This window comes from Bos indicus x Bos taurus, chromosome 16 (genome assembly GCF_003369695.1).
Source record: "Bos indicus x Bos taurus breed Angus x Brahman F1 hybrid chromosome 16, Bos_hybrid_MaternalHap_v2.0, whole genome shotgun sequence".
Lineage (NCBI taxonomy): Eukaryota > Metazoa > Chordata > Mammalia > Artiodactyla > Bovidae > Bos > Bos indicus x Bos taurus.
In genome coordinates this window covers 23048156-23065342 of record NC_040091.1, presented here as the reverse complement: position 1 = coordinate 23065342, position 17187 = coordinate 23048156, and the positions used below count along the sequence as shown (strand labels likewise).

At 40.3% G+C, this 17187-nt stretch overlaps 1 protein-coding gene across 1 annotated transcript in view; it reads left to right on the top strand.

The window, feature by feature from the left end:
• Window positions 1–17187, top strand: part of RAB3GAP2 (RAB3 GTPase activating non-catalytic protein subunit 2) — a 104065-nt gene that overhangs the window by 14017 nt on the left and 72861 nt on the right. The window contains exon 2 of the mRNA XM_027564471.1: window positions 7042–7103. Within this exon, the coding sequence (XP_027420272.1) occupies window positions 7042–7103 (62 nt within the window). The remainder of the gene's footprint in view (window positions 1–7041; window positions 7104–17187) is intronic.

The following is a 17187-nucleotide window of genomic DNA, read 5'->3' as shown; positions in this document are numbered from 1 at the left end:
TCAATAGTCATGTCTCATGTACTTGAAAGTGCCTTTTTTTTCAGTAGGCTGTACTGGAAATGAGGTGGGAAAGCCCAGTTGAAACATGGACATCTGAAATATTTGGCTTACAGCTGATGCTGTCCTGCTGTGCTATATAGTTGTAAAATCACTGCTTTAGGAGCAGCATCTGGCACATGAGTCATAGCACTAAAGTAACAAACCTAGGGAGGCAGTCTCATGATCTAATTGTAGATGTCTCCAATAGGCAATATTTGCCATTTCTTAGCTGTTTTGAGTATAACCTGTTTTATTCACTGTTGGCAAAAAGAATATTTGCATAATAGAATACAGACACATTTTGAGAATGATGTGGTTGTTCTTTTTTGTCTTCAAAATGATATGGTGTTTATTTGGGAACTCAGTGTTCTTTGTAATTGTTTTTTCTAGCCTACCAAAAAGTCAGATTGAACGTAAATGCTTAATTGAATGTATTGGTTTTTCTTTACTGATGCAAGATCTTTTTAAAGCAATGATACAAGTTTTGTTTTGAAATGTTGAAATATGCATTGTGCATGTGTGTGTGTGTGTGTATCTGTCAGATACAAAGATCCATTAATCCATATTAGGCCAACTATATTTAGCAATATTTCTAGAGGATCTTTTTTTACATTGTCAGATTCTGCCATTTAGACTTTAATTAGAACAAAAATATTCTGTTTCTTCTGTTCTTAATCAAAACTAAAGCTAAAGATGGTTAATTATTTTTTCTGACTAAAATGGAATAGAGAATTATCAAAATTTATCAATATATATTTATAATTTTACATAGAAAACTTATTTACAAAAGATAGTTTTGATTTGGAATATAAAGTCTTTGTATATAAAGTTTATAAAAATAAAATGTTTTTGTATTTCTGTGAAAATTTAAAATATTTAGAATCAACATCTGATTTGTTTACTATATTTAAATATGTTAATTTAAATCCTGCTTCTTTTATAGGGATATATGGGGAAACCTTTGGGTAAGAAGGTTATTTTCAAAGACTTGATGTCCTAAATGGATATAAATATTTAAGTACCTACAATGTTCTTGAAGATGCATATATGTGTGTGTGTAAGAGTTTGAGCACACACAGTATGTATATTCCTTGTCCTCCAAGGCTTAAATGTTTAGCTGTATTGACACGGTATTCATTTAAGATCAACCAGACAAGTTAACAACACAACAAATGACCCAACGCAATTTATAATTCTGAAAGGAAAATATAATCAAATGCTGTGGTTTCACAAGAGGGAAAGATCATTGATAGATGCAATAAAACTTCATAAATAATTAATCCAAGTCCTGAAGGAGAAGGTGAATTTGGAGAGCTGGAGACAAATGGGAATACTTAAATTAGTTGACAGATAAGGGATAGGCTAATGCAGAGAGTAAGAATGAAGAAAGAGGGTGCTGTGTTTGGAGAGTAATCGTTTTAACAGCCATCAAGGGTGTGTATGTGCCAAGCACTGCTCTTTTAACTCTTAACAAAAATGGATACAGTTATTAACTCCATTTTGCTAAAGAGGAAGCTGAGAGGGAAGAGATTAAATTGCCTAAGGATATATGACCCCTCAGGGGTAAAGCTGGGTATCAAACCCAGGCAGGCTGACACCAGACACCTAACAGTTGTTCTGGACCTGTGCTGTCTCGTACTGTGCAGTGGAGCACTAGGAACATGTCTGGTCCCAGCTGAGATGTGCGCTGAGTGTAAAATACGTGTTGGATCTTTAAGACTTTGAGAACCAATGTGAAATAGCTCGTGAACAACTTAATAGTGATTACATATTGAAATGACGTTTGGGGCTATACATATTAAATAAAACATTTTAAAGTTAACTTCACCTGTTTCTACTTTTTAAATATGGCTGCTAGTCAGTTTAGCAGGGCATGTGTGGCTTGTATTACATTTTTATTGGACCGTGCTGCTAAAGACTGCCCTCCAGTAAATGAAGAGGCTAATGAAGTGACAGAATAGAAATAAGGATGAGGGCAGGCAGAGGAAAACAGATTTTAGATCAGATTAGATTGGCATTGAAGTTTATCCTTGAAGCTAGTATTCTTCAGAGCGTCATCCATGGACAGCCTGCCTCACATTTTCAGGATGGGGTCAACCCTGAAACTTGAGTCATCCCTAATTCATTGTTTTAATCTCTTTGCAGAGATTTTAAGGTTCCCTAGAGAGGCCATGCTGCAGAAGAGACTGTAGCTCCAGTTTTGTAAAGGCAATGGATGTGGATGCCATTTTCTTAATATTCTGATCAGTGTTGTTGGGATACAGGCAGTTGATGACAGTGTCATTTAAAGGATTGCTTTCTAGAGATGAGGTGGTTACGACTTACTTATTTAATAAATGGGGGGATGGTAAATACTTAAAATTACCCCATAATTTATAGCCTAGCCTTAGACTGAAAAGCATGCCACTTGGCTCATTAGGTGAACTGGATGATTTGGTGATTTGTGCAGTTTTGGGAATTCTACACTGGATCCTGATCACCCTAAAGAAGTTTATGTCTTGAGTGTCCATCCGTGATAGTACATTTTGTTAAACTGACTTCAGTTCAGTTGCTCAGTAGTGTCCAACTCTTTGCATCCCCATGGACTGCAGCACGCCAGGCTTCCCTGTCCATCACCAACTCCCGGAGCTTACTCAAATTCATGTCCATAGAGTCGGTGATGCCATCTAACCATCTCATCCTCTGTCGTCCCCTTCTCCTCCCGCCTTCAATCTTTCCCAGCATCAGGATCTTTTCAAATGCGTTACATCGGACTTACATCTTTTCAAATGAGTTTCAACTGACTTACATCTCAACACATACAAGAGTTAGGACTTTCAAATCACCCTGGCTTATAGAAGGTTTTGATCTATTTATTCTAACAGATGATCATCTTTTGATGTCTTATTTCTTCCTGTTATGTAGAAATTTATAGACCTTAAAGTTTTGTAGTAAATGTTCCTTACTGACATTAAATGGCCCAGTTCTCAAATGTAAAACACATTGCTCTTGTTATTCACAAATTTGATCAATAATCGATTAAAATATACTGATAATGACATGGATTGAAGAAGAGCATCCCTCATAGAAAAGTTACCAGAAGGAAAGACCACCTGAATAAAATTTTGTATATGAATGGCATCTTTATTAGACATTCAGCAGCTATTTTTTCAATATAAACTTTTTTTGAAGATTGTGCTTGACCTGCTTTCGTATTTGAGGACATAAGAAATAACCTTGGTAAGGTACTACGATTCTGATACTTCAACAGTAGCTGTCAAATAGCAGCCTGCAAAACAGTATCAGATGAATTTTAACTGAAGTCAGGAGGCTACAAACTTTACATCACTGACACTGAGTAACAGTAGCCAGAAGGTAGTACCTTATTTACTGATGTTTCCATCTTTGATTTTTTTTTTGTGTTTCTCATTTTTAAGTTGACTAAAATTTGGAGTCCATTTTCTTACATTATTATAAATAATACTGAGAATTCTAAACCAACCTTCAAAAATATCTTTAAGCTCTCCAAGTAACAGTTCTGTTTTTCACCTTCACCTTCCTTTAACCTTTTTGTACCATGACCCCTTTGGGAAATGTATTCCTGTGACAGTGGGAGGTGCCTGATTAGTTTTTCTTTGCCTCCAGTTAATAGAAATTCCCCAGGCAGAGACATTGAGACATGGGTAAACCGTCATGAGCACCACTGTTTTGTAAAAAGAAGGTATTTCTCAGAGTTTTTTTTCTTCCTGGAATGTTTTGAATTGTGCTTTATGGAGAGAACTGGGTCTCGGCAGGGGCTGATAATCAAAATTTCTGCTGTCTTCTCCTGATTGAATGAGTCATTTGTGAATGGAGCTGGGTACTTTTTTACCAGTATGGAGGAGAAATAACACATTTTTTTAATAGTTTTCTTTTCAACAGCATTCAACAGAGGTTATGTGCACAGACTAAGCTCTTTGAAGGCTTATTTTGCTTTTGTATGTCCAGCACTTAGCACAGGGCCCAACACAGAAGAGATGCTGGGTTGTGTTTGTTGAATGCATGAATGAATACATGATTAGCTGGCCTTCATGAAGTACTTTAAATTCTGCATGCTTTTCCAGAGAGTTTGGTAATTTGATATTTTTATAGCAGTTTTAACATTGAATTGTGGACCTTAGAGCAATAAGCTTTACTACACATTTTGCTCTCTCGTACAAAAGACATTATCAGTCGGATGGCCTTACCATTAGCCCATAAGAAGATAGTTGCTTTCTATGCAGTAGAAAAATGAGCAGACTAAAGGGATTGCCTAGCAAATTTAGATTGCCAAAGAGCAACTGTAGTTTTCCAAGTTACAAAAAAGAAATTTCCAAGGTTCAAGATCACAGGAATATTTCCATGTTAATGTAATGAAATCTTGCTTTTGGTCTTACTTGTAAGCCCCACTGTTTCCTAATCTTACTCTTATTCACAGGCCGTAGGAGTAAGTATGGGAGAATACTAGGCAGCGTGGGCTCTGGAACTCAGGCAGAACTGGATTCAAACCCCGCCCCTCCATTTAATCCTCTGGATTTTAGGCAAGTGATGTAAACTAGGCAATCTGCTTTTCTCTGTAAAAAGAGAGAGATAGGGGATCCTTGTCGTGCTTATGTGAATTAATGTCAATAAAGCATTTAAGCATATAGAAATGCTGAAAACATGTTAGTTGTTGTTATGATAACCTCTGTCTGAATGGCCTTTTTTTTTTTTTTTTGGTCTCTTTGCCTTTGAAAAGTTTCTAGCCACTTAAAAAAAAAAATCTGTGGATCATTTTTAAAGTCTTTATTGAACTGGTTACAATATTTGGCCCCAAGGCACGTTGTCATCTTAGCTCCTTGAACAGGAATCATACCTGAAGCCCTGCATTAGAAAGCGAAGTCCTAACCACTGGATCACCAGCGAAGTCCCTCTAGCCACTTTTTATAAGATTTCATTTAAGATGACTCCTCCCTGTAGTTTTTGGTCTCTTTTACGGCCTCATCTGAGTTTCCATAGTAGTCAGTAGTCAGTTACAGCCATCACCATAACGATTACTTGTTTGTCTCTCTCCTACACTAGATCACAGATTCTTTAAAAAGAAAAGGAGTTCATATGTTTGTATTTTTCTCTGTTTCTACTACAGGATTTGGCACAGGGTATTTAACAGAACATTTGTTAAATTGTTCAATTGATGTGTGTATGGAAATCTTCTATTAGTTGTACAGTGTTAAATAAATGATTAGTACTATGTTATACCTAGCAGTGTGCTTGGCACATTATAAAGTAGCTATTTGGTGTTTAAGTACCAAAGACGGGGATATTGCCACAGAGCTAATTGAGCAATGATTTCAAGTACCATACTGTAACTTTTTTTTAATCATCTAATATATAGTTGATTTTAGCAGCTTTTGGAACGTTGTAGATAAGTGGAAGTTCTTTTTGCTTCCATCCTCCTGTCAGCAGATAACATGTTCAGTCCCATCTTTTAGGTTGCTTCTTCCTCCAGAATTTTGAGGCTAATTGGTTTAAATACAATATTTTATTTATATTTTGTAGTATTTTAATAGCTAAATCCTGATGACTGGTATTAAGAACTTACTATGTTGGGAGAATGACATTGAAACATGTCTAATATCATATGTGAAACGAATTGCCAGTCCAGGTTCGATGCATGATACAGGATGCTCGGGGCTGGTGCACTGGGATGACCCAGAGGGATGGGATGGGGAGGGAGGTAGGAGGGGAGTTCAGGATGGGGAACACGTGTACACCCGTGGCGGATTCATGTTGATGTATGGCAAAACCAATACAATATTGTAAAGTAATTAGCCTCCAATTAAAATAAATTTATATTAAAAAAGAACTTATTATGTATCAGGTACTGGGGACTTAGCATGCTGATGGCAATCCCACTAACCGTAGGTACTGTCATTTTCTATGATGTTATGGTAAAAGAGCTAAAGCTTATGAATACGGGGTAACTGTTCTGGGTCACAGAGCTGATAAGGGCTGGATCCAGGATGAACCTAGGTAATCTGATTCTGGGGCTAAACTTATAATTAGACAACTCTCTGCTCTTTTCACACTTAGGGAAACTTTGATTTGTTTTTTAATTTGATTTGAAGTCATACATATAGAGTATCTGGTGTTTGGTTCAGAATATTAATAGTTCCTTTAAAAATGATAGTTTTATTCATTCTCTTCTGATATGATATAAAATAAATTCAAAGATAATTATATAAAAATGTACTCATTAATTTGGGATTTTTTTTTTTTTTCATTTTTTAAAAAATTTGACTGTGCTGGGTCTTTGTTGCGGCACGTGGGCCTTCTCTACTTGCTGTGCGTGGGCTTAGTTACCCTGTAGCAAGTGGGATCTTAGTTCCTTGACCAGGGATCAAACCCTCATCTCCTGCATTGGAAGACAGATTCTTAACCAGTGACTACCAGGGAAGCCCCCAGTTTGGGATTTTTAATTCCCCATTGCAGTGGTGGTTGGACATCTTATTTTAATCCAAGACAGTGTTATCATGTATAAGAATTCCCAGAGTGTCAGGAAAAGGTGGGAAATAGTAGACCAATCTGGTTTCAAAATTGTTTTCTTAATCTTTGATACATTATCTTATTAAAACACTTTTAAAGATATCTGTGTGAAATTTTAGGTGTGTTTTTGGCCACTATGTACATTTAACTTGTCTAATATATGAAGTAACAGATACTTGTCATTTTAAGATTTTTTAAAAAGTCACCTTTGCAGTTTGATTTAAATGTGGGTAAACTTGATGTCCAATATCTTAAAATCCAACCAACTCGCACACTTTTACTATCACATAGTGGAAATCTGGGTCAGATGTTTCCTGAATATTATTACATATAGCAAAATCCTGACCTAGTATAGTATAGTTTACCGTTGTTTTCTTCCTTAATATGAGGTTGGTTCTATTATGTTTAGAGGAAATGTTTTTAAAATAACTTAAGCTCTATATTTTACGTAGTAAGCACTTTTCATCTTTTTCAAAACAGGTAAATCAAACTGGGAAGATGATGGTTGGGGAGCATGGGAAGAATCAGAACCCCAAGAACCTGTAAGTCTGCAAAAATATGCATGCTTTTTGATAGTGGCATTTTCCTTTTGTAATGATGGTGACATATTTCAGTGTTAGGTCAACATTTTAAAATCGTTATCAAGAACCTTTTTTGCTTACTCAATAGTACTTAAGTAGATGCCTGTTCTTAAGGATTTAATGACATTTTATAGCTCAGTCATTGGGCTCAGTGGAGAATAATTGTTTTAGGATTCTTTCTCCTTCATTGGTTATTCTTTCAGACTCTTGAATTTATTCATTCAACATAGATTTGTTAAGTGCCCACCATATTCTAGGTGTTGGGAGTATAGCATTGAGCAAGTAAACAGAGTCCCTGTGTGTAGTGTATTTTTACCTATAGATAATACAAAATCTAACCTACACTGGCTTAAATAAGAGGGATACTTATTAGCTCACATAAAAGGAAGTCAGAGATACTATGTATTCCCAGATGGGTTGACGAGGCAATTCAACTATGTCATCAAAGACTCACGTTCTATTCTGCATACACCATGTTGACTTCATCCTAAAGCTTGTTGCTCTCACAGGTGTGGTGGGGCAACTTGTTTTTTCATTCCTGCCCAGAGAGAGAAAAAGGCTGGGGCTTTTCATAGCTTTCTTCCTTGCCTTTTATCTCCTTGGCTCATTTCTGAACTAGCCACTAGCAAGGTATATGAGATTTTCGTCAGTCAATCATATCAGTCATTCCTGAAGTTGGAGGATAGAGGGTCAGCTTTTCCTGAGGCCCATGGCTGCACAGGGGAGGAGTTGATACCTGAACAAAATCAGGGTTTAGTTTTTTTTTGTTTTTTTTTGTTTTTTTACGAAAGAGAAATGAACCTATATACTGGATAGGTCTTATCATCCCTGTGCCCAGCTGGCGAGAGAGGGGAAAAAAATTTTTTTTAAGGTACATGAAAAATATCAAATGGTGGTAGTAGAGAATGCAAATGGTGATGTAACAACTGTAGATTGGGTGGCCTGGGAAGGTGTTTAAGGATGTGACTTTAAGCTGAGGTTTGAAAGATGGCGGGGAATCAGCGAAGTATAGGTCTGGCAAAGAGCATCGCAGGCCAGGGCAACAGCTCATGCAAAGGCCCTGTGGCAGGATGGGCTTGGTATTAGAAGGAAGGTAGAGAAGGCCAGTGGGGCTTGGCAGGACTGAGGTGGCTACAAGAGGGGATTAGAGAAGCAAACCAGCCTGATTAAAGACTTCATGAATTTGAAGTTTATTCTAAATGCAATAGGAAACCACATTGATCTGATTCCTTATTGTTCATCTTGCTGCTGTTTAGAATAGATTGAAGTAGGGAGCAAAAGTGGAAGCAAGGAAAACCAATTAGGAGGCTGCTAGAGGAGTTTAGTTGAGAAATGATGGTGACTTGCATTAAGATAGAGAAAATGAGAAATTGGTAGATTCAGGATGAGTTTGAGAGATAATGCTAAGACATTCCTATGAATTGGCTGTGAGGTATGAGGGGGGAAGGAAGAACCTAGATTTAATTTCTTTAATCTGGGGCATGGTGTATAGTAGATAAAGTATAACAAGATGTTGCTGCTCCCTAAAGCTGAGTAATAGGTACCATTCTCTTTATTTTTGTCAATCTTTGAAACTGTCCATAATAAAAGGTCTTTGAAAATCCTTCCAGATATTTGGCTTGAGCTACTGAATGCATGGTGTATCACTTACCTTGTTGGGAAAGACAAAAAGAATAGATGTGGAGGAGAAATGAGAGAGCATCATGTGAGCAGCAGAGCATGTAAATGTCATATAGAGTTGTAGCAAAGCTCCAAGGGGAGATGCAGAACAGGGAACCATTTCAGAGGACCTCAAGGAGGATTGGGATGCGGTGCAGCTCAAGGAACTTAGTTATCCCATCACCTCCGCAAACACCACCTTGTCCCTCTCTGCTCTAGTCCTGTGTCAACAGGGAGACTCAGTTATACTGTCTCTGCATTTGCTAATAAGACTGACTTACTCATAACTTAGACTCTAGATTGTCTTCAATTCTTTCTCCTTTTCATTTCACCCTCAGAGCTCATATGAGGATTTTACTGAGTCTGTTCTTCAGCATCCAGTGTAGGATATTTGGGTGGGGGGTGCAGTGCGTAGATTTATGTGAGGTCAGGGACTTCCCTGGTGGTCCAGTGGTTAGGACTTCTTGCTTCTGCTGCAGAGGGTATGGGTTCTATCCTGATCTGGGAACTAAGATCCCGTATGCCACATGGTGTGGCAAAAAAAAAAAAGAGGAAACTACAGAAAAATAAGCTGGTGCTGAGTTTTGGTACCTATTTAGAGGCCCAGAGGCCCTCCCTCATCTTAAAGAGTTTACTGGTCCATTTGGAATGGGTTTTTACTTGTGAATGACGCAGTTGGGGATTTGTGTGCAAGGCTAGTTCTCCTTACAAAGATCTGCTACATCTTCCCTGATAATATTACTGGGGTGGGTTCACTGATTGTGTGTCATAGACCCGCTTTTTGGTTTTGCCTTCCTTAAGCTCACAGGTTCTCATGGCGTATAAGCCAACATAGGAGAAAATGGGACTTGCTGGTGGCTCAGACAGTAAAGAATCCACCTGCAATGTGGGAGACCCGGGTTCTATATCTGCGCCAGGAAGATCCCTTGGAGAAGGAAATGGCAACCCACTCCAGTATTCTTGCCTGGGGAATTCCATGGACAGAGGAGCCTGGTGGGCTGCAGTCCATGGGATCACTACAGGCTGGGGTCAGAGAAGCAGGCAGGCCTGGTAAGTCTTTGTGAATTTGAAGTTTATTCTACCTGTGATCAGAAACCACACTAATTTCTGGTTTTTGAAGCTCACCTTGGCTGCTCTGTGTGATAGGTTACCTCCCATGCTCATAAAGGTCATGGGTTGTTTATTGTTCAGTACTTCATTTTGATGTTGCACCTTCCCAGCTGATCCTGGTGACATGGACAATGACAGCCTAGTTAGACTGTGTGAGTGTTACCAACCTCCTTTGAATCTGACATGTAAGTATGTTGTCTTCTCTTTATTGGGAAGGTGATCCTAAATCTAGGGATGACATAGCTTAACTGTTTCAGTTAAAAGCCAAAATATGCTTCTACTCCTTCTGAAAACACATGAAATTACTCACATGTGAGCATGGCTTGATTCACATAAAAGTTGAGTATTCACAAGTGACCCTTGGGAACGAGGGTGGCTTTTTCTCTTTGTCTTGATGGATTTGCTCACACTGTGGACTTGAAATGCAGCAAGTAAGGCAGTATAGTTAGGCCTTGTTGACAACAGTTTGGGGGTACCAGTCATTCCTGTTTGAACCCTTTGCCCTGTCATGGTCTCATATATATGGTGAGGGAGAAGGTATTTGGATGACAACAAAAGTGGGCTAGAACACTAAGGCAGTTATTCAGATGTTCAAGTCATCCTGCAGTGTTTAAGAGAGCTTCTTTGAATTTGGATCCAGTCTTCAAAACAAGACAACATGGCACTGTGGCCAGAGAAAAGGATGTGACCTCTGCCTGACACAGCAGCAGCATCTAGAACTTTCTCTGTGTAGCATCATTATGAAGTTCTGTTGAGAAAAATTTTATAACCAGGACTATTAGTAATTTTACTCAGCTGAAGCAAGAGACTTCTGTTACTTCTGCTACCATCTACGGTGATTAACAACTCCAAAGGCACAGCCAGCTCCAGGGGCCTAGCAAGAATCAAGAGTGCATTTTGTCGAATGTGTGAAATGCAGAAGTGGCACGCTATAGTCAGGGTAGTAGGTGTAACCACCTAGTTGGAATGGAGAGGGAACTTCCTACCCTCTCTTGTCGTGTACAGACAGCAAACCCAAACCCTGCCTTCCATGAGTCCCTTGAAAGTTCTTGTTCACATTAAAGATGAGTGAAGTGAAAGTCACTCAGTCATGGTCTGATTCTTTGCGACCCCATGAACTACACAGTCCATGGAATTCTCCGGGCCAGAATACTGGAGTGGGTAGCCTTTCCCTTCTCCAGGGGATCTTCCCAACCCAGGGATCGAACCCAGGTGTCCCACATTGCAGGCGGATTCTTTACCAGCTGAGCCATAAGGGAAGCCCAAGAATACTGGAGTGGGTAGCCTCTCCCTTCTCCAGGGGATGTTCCCGACCCAGAAATCAAACTGGGGTCTCCTGCATTGCAGGCAGACCTGAGCTATCAGGGAAGCCCTTAAAGATGAGAGAGACCACTTCTTCCAATCCTTAAAGATGAGAGAGAACAGGATTGAAGAAGTGGAGCGGCTTTAAGTCAGGGTGCTGTCACTATCAAAACAATGAGAGGCTTCTCCACCAATTGCCATTGGCAGTTACTGTGACTAGCAGAGTAATGAAAGTAGGCTTTCATTCTTGTTTAGTCTGACATTAAGAGACGAGTCGTGTTCTGGTCTTCAGGAGGCTGCAGTGGTGTGTCAGTGAACCACAGAGAAGGGTACCTAAGAGTAAAGTATGGCAGCCTCTGCCACTGACTGCCGACCTGAAGGCCAGCTCACTGCTGTTGAGTCCAGCAAAAGAGCTATAAAAAGTCAGAGTGCTTTTAATCTCCAGGAGACTGTCAACTCTTTGATAGTAGTTTATTTTTATGGCAGAAAGGAGTAAAAAGCTTTTGTAATCAGAGAGATTTAGTACCAGGGGTCTGGATAAGGCTTTGCTAAGGAAAGAGAAAGCCTCTTTAATTTTGCTTCTGGGGTGTCAAGTAGAACGAGGACTCAGTGAAGAAAGCATAATCTAGTATCTATTATCATCAATAGCCAGCCGCGTCCAAGAAGGCATTCATCTGTATGGCAGGCTTTGGAACTTTAAGCATGACTTCCATTATAGAAAAGGACAAATGTCCTTCTCCTGTAGATATTTCATGCCTTTGTTAGTCTCTTCGGCTGCCATAACAGAATACTGCAGACTGGGTGGCTTAAACAACAGAAATTCATTTTCTCACAGTCCCAGATGCTGGAATCCCAAGGGCAGGGTGCCATCCGGGTTGGTTTCTGATGAGACTCTTCTTCCTGGCTTGCAGGCGGCTGCGTCCTTACCTGGCCTTTCCTCTGTGTGTGAAGACAGAGAGTGGGTTCTGGTGTTTCTTCCTCTTATAAGGATACCAATGTAACAGGTTGGGGCTGTGCCCTTAAGACTTTATTTCACCCTAATTGCCTCATTAAAGGCCCATCTTCAGATAGTCAAGTTGAGGGTTAGAGCTTGTGAATTTGGCGGTGGGATACAAATCAGTCCTAACAGTGCCCCAAATAACAGATCCATATCAGGTGTAACTTTTATGTCTAGAAGTGCATTGAATAAGGTTAAGAAGTTCCTCCTCGCCCGTGAGTAAGTACACTAAAAGATTGAAAGACAAACAGAATAGGTTTTCAGGATGGAAGAAAAGGCTAAACAAAGATCTTTCCCCATATTGAATTCTAAGTTGGCATCATGACAGATAGTACCTGACTGGGGGAAATGGGGAAAGAAGATATTGTACTGTAATACCTATCACTTAATGATGTATGACAGATAATAAATTGTATTTTTTACAGTGTTATAATGGGCTTCCCTGGTGGCTCAGATGGTAAAGAACCCACCTGCAATGTGGGAGACTTGGGTTCGATCCCTCGGTTGGGAAGATCCCCTGGAGGATGGCAATCCACTCCAGTATTCTTGCCTGGAGAATCCCCATGGACAGAGGAGCCTGGCGGGTTACAGTCCATGGGGTTGCAGAGTTGGACACGACTGAGCAACTATGCACAGCACAGCACAGCACAAGGGCTTTTAGTTGGGGTATAGTTTTCTCTTTGGGAAGGAGGTGATACTTTGCTGAGCCTCATGCTGTAATGGGAATTGAGCTTCCCAGGTGGTGCTAGTGGTAAAGAACCCACCTGCCAGTGCAGGAGATACAAGAGACACGAGTTCGATCCCTGGGTCAAGAAGATCCCCTGGAGAAGGAAATGGCAACCTACTTCAGTATTCTTGCCTGGAAAATCCTATGGACAGAGAAGCCTGGCAAACTACAGTTCATGGGGTCACACAGAGTCAGATATGACTGAAGCTACATATCATGCATGCAAGGGCTTTTAGTTGGGGTGTAATTTTTTGCTTTGGGAGTAAGGTGCTATTTTGCTCAGCCTCATGCTATAAAGAGAGTTGAGGCAGTGGGAAGAAACTTGCCAGATTAATTTAATTTTAACTAGCAAGGCAGATTGAATGAGCTTTCTTTCATTAAAACCAAAGGGTTGGAAGTACAGAATCAAGGATTAGCTTGACAGCAGTTTCTGGAACAGGAACACAAAAAGTCTTGGGTTAAGGTCCTCAGTTAAGGTAGGCAGCATGGGAAATTTCCATTCAAAAAGACACTCTAGGACTTTGTTCCATCTGTTTTACAGAAGGTGATAGCATGCCGTTTACAGAGGCACTACTGATTTCACACATTAATGGGAATATAAGCATGCTGGCCAGATAGAGGCCCCAGAGGAGACAGCACGACCTGATTAGAGATTCTTAGAGCATTAGTGAAAGTGTTAGTTGCTCAGTCCTGCCGGACTCTTTGTGACTCCATGGATTGTAGCCCGCTCCTCTGTCCATGGGCTTCTCCAGACAAGAATACTGGAGTGGGCTGCTATTCCCTTCTCCAGGAAATCTTCCCAACCCAGACCTCCCACATTGGAGGCAGATTCTTTATCATCTCAAGCAATAATCTGGGGTAATGCTGGAAAATATCTTGCCTTATTTTAGTGCCAGTGGACTCTGGTGCCATCTGGCACAGAAGAGCCATAAGCATGAGCTGGGCCAGAGGCAGGAGAGCACCCACAGGATGCTGCGGGCACGCCCCAGGCTCTCCTGTGAGGGGTGTGGTCGCAGAGGGTCTCTTTCCTAAGGTGGGCCTCATCAGGACTTTGGACTATTAGAAACACTTTTGTTTCCCAGTGTCCTTCCTCTCCACATTAACACGAAGCTGGGTTTAGCCTAGTGCTTCTCAACTGGGGGTGATTTCGCCACTGAGGGGACATTTGGCAATGTCTCGAGACACTTTGGCTTGTCATAGCTTGGGGGGAGGTGCTAACTGGAGGGATGCTGTGAGGTGTCTTACAGGGCACAGGGCATCCTCCAAAACTGGATTGGCCACCCAAAATGTTAGTCATGCTGGAGTTCAGGAATAGAAATCGTGGAAAGCCCGTGGTTTTTTGTGTAACTGTCTCAGCCTTTCTTCCCACCTTTACCCCCTTTTGTTCTCTAAAATTTCTTGGCCTTGTTTGGGGGCCTCTAAGCTTTTGGTCTTGTAAATCAACCATACCTCAATATAAAAAATAAAGTTATTTAATTTTTTTTAAAAAGGAGGGGGGAATAAACCCTTTTTATCTTTATGGCCATGAGTTTGGTTTTAGTAGATTCCGGTGGAGTGGTTTGCTCGTATGAAAAGTGCAGCTAAAAAACTGTTCACCAGCAAACAGTGTAAGCTGTTCCTGGGTCTTAGGCCACAGACCAACCAACAGTCCAGGCTCAGTCTTAGTGGCAATATTAATGCCTAAATATTTAAGAGCAACCTATTTTTAGTCTCCATATTTAGTCTCCATATTTTAGTCACCACTTTTCCTTGCTCTCGACAGGTGTTCATTTTAGTTCAAATCTGGACTCCTCAGGCATTCCTGCAGGCTAGATTCTGGGAGTTGGTTTTGCATAGTGATGGCCCTCTGGTCTTCTGGCAGGGAGAGAGGGACAGCGACTGAGTATGAGGAGTCAGGGCAGGGATCTAGGGACCTGCCTCTGCCTAAGCACTTTTTCAACCAAGACTTCTGACTTTAGCCACTCTTTGCTCTCCCTTCCACAGGGAGCTGGCACCAATTCCTAAGCCTGTTGGCAGTTTTGCAGTGCAACTGGAGTTGCTTCTCAGCTTTCCCCGGCATCACTTTAGTGGGAGTTAGTTTTCTAAGGACTGTAAAATCAGTTACCTCCTGTCCATCTGCTTTCTAGTTCTCAAATTTTAGTGATTTTTCTCCTCTTGTTCTTTTTGCCCATACTTGAAGCAAACTCTTTTCCTGCTGGTTTTAGTGGGGTTGAGAGTGCTGGGGAAAGTGAGAGTAAAATTGATACATTTAGTTCTCTTTATGTCAAGGTCCATATAGATTTCATTTTTACATACTGTTCTAAGTCTTGCCTTTTCCATTTAGTGTAATGTGGAGGTTTTTCTGTGTCTCCATATTTAAATCATCTAGTTCTTTTAAAGTAGTACTATTTCATTGTCTAGATGTATTGTGATTGATTCAGGCACACCCCTATTGAGAGACATTTTATTATTTTCTTGTTCTTTTCTGTCACAGGCAGTGCTGTAATCATCTTTACATCTACTGTGCCTCTTTGGTTACACGTGTGTGCAGTATGATGACTGAAAGTCAGACTGCCGGAATTTCTATCTTGTCTTTGCCACTCAGTGACTGTAGAACCTTGGAAAAGTTCTATAACTTCTCTCAGTCCAGTTGCTGCTGCTAAGTCGCTTCAGTCGTGTCCGACTCTGTGCGACCCCATAGACGGCAGCCCACCAGGCTCCCCCATCCCTGGGATTCTCCAGGGAAGGACACTGGAGTGGGTTGCCATTGCCTTCTCCAATGCATGAAAGTGAAAAGTGAAAGTGAAGTCGCTCAGTCGTGCCTGACTCTTAGCGACCCCATGGACTGCAGCCTACCAGGCTCCTCCGTCCATGGGATTTTCCAGGCAAGAGTACTGGAGTGGGGTGCCATTGCCTTCTCCAGTTACCTCATTCCTAAAGTGGGACTAATAGGATTATTAGTCATAGGATTAAAATTATAGGATTATTAGGAGGATGAAATGAGAAGTGCTTAAAATAGTACCTGGAACATACACAGTATGTGCCTCAGTAAATGTTACCCATTCTTATTCTTCCTTTAGAATAAATTCCTAAAAGGTATACATGTTGTTGTTGTTTTAGTTATTACTAAGTCATGTCTGACTCTTTTGCCATCCCATGGTCTGTAGCTCGCCAGTTTCCATCCAAGGGATTTCCCAGGTAAGAATTCTGGAGTGGGTTGCCATTTCCTTCTCTAGTTGACCTTCCTGACCCAGAGATGGAACCCATGTCTCCTGCATTGGCAGGCGGATTCTTTACCATTGAGCCACCAGGGAATCCCGAAAAGGTATACCTGTCTATTTCAAATTTGAATAGAAATTGCCAAATGGTGCTTCTAAAAGCCTGCCTCAGCATATATTCCAAACATAGTGAGACTGTCTTCCTTCCCTCTCTGTGTCACAGAAATGAAAACATCTCTGAGCTAATTGCTTTCCATCATTGTACGCTATTTATTTTGTAAAAAATGAAATATTTCTCTGTATGCCTCTTTTTATCAATCCTGGGAAACTCAAGACAATGAGAGATGGATGTGTTTTCTTACTGCGGTACTTTTCGAAATCATTGGCCCCTAGTAGATTATCAAACTATATACTTTGCAAAATCAGAATGATGTGAAATGCAATTTCAGTGTTTTAATTTTATTTTTAAATTTATGAGTGAGGTTGGTCATCTTTTTACTCAGATATTTTTGGGGGAATGTGTACTGTTGTGTCTGTGTGTGTGTGTGCCTAGAGAATCCCGGGGACGGGGGAGCCTCGTGGCCTGCCATCTATGGGGTCGCACAGAGTCGGACATGACTGAAGCAACTTAGCAGCAGCAGCAGCAGTACTGGTGTGTGTGTGTGTGTGTGTGTGAACACTAATAGCGGTTTAAGGTCCATAGCATAGTTTAACTGTCAGATCTGTTCTTATTTATGTTGGGTGCTGATTATTTCTTGTTTATTGAGTCTTATTTGTCCAACTAGATAGTAAAGATTTTGAGCAATAATTGTTTAGTACTTTCTTATATCCCAGGAAGCACATAGATTTTAGTATTAAGTGTTGTCTCAAAAATAAAGAAGTTTGATTTTTTTTTTTTTTAGAAGTTTGATTTTTATGTTTGGTGTTTTGTTGTAATTATTTGTGAAGTGAATTTTTTGTGAGTAATGAATTTGTTTTGTAAAAATGAAGTTTATAGAAAATTCAGGTAGGGAAAAAAATATAAAGAATAAGATAGTCAACTTTCTGACATCT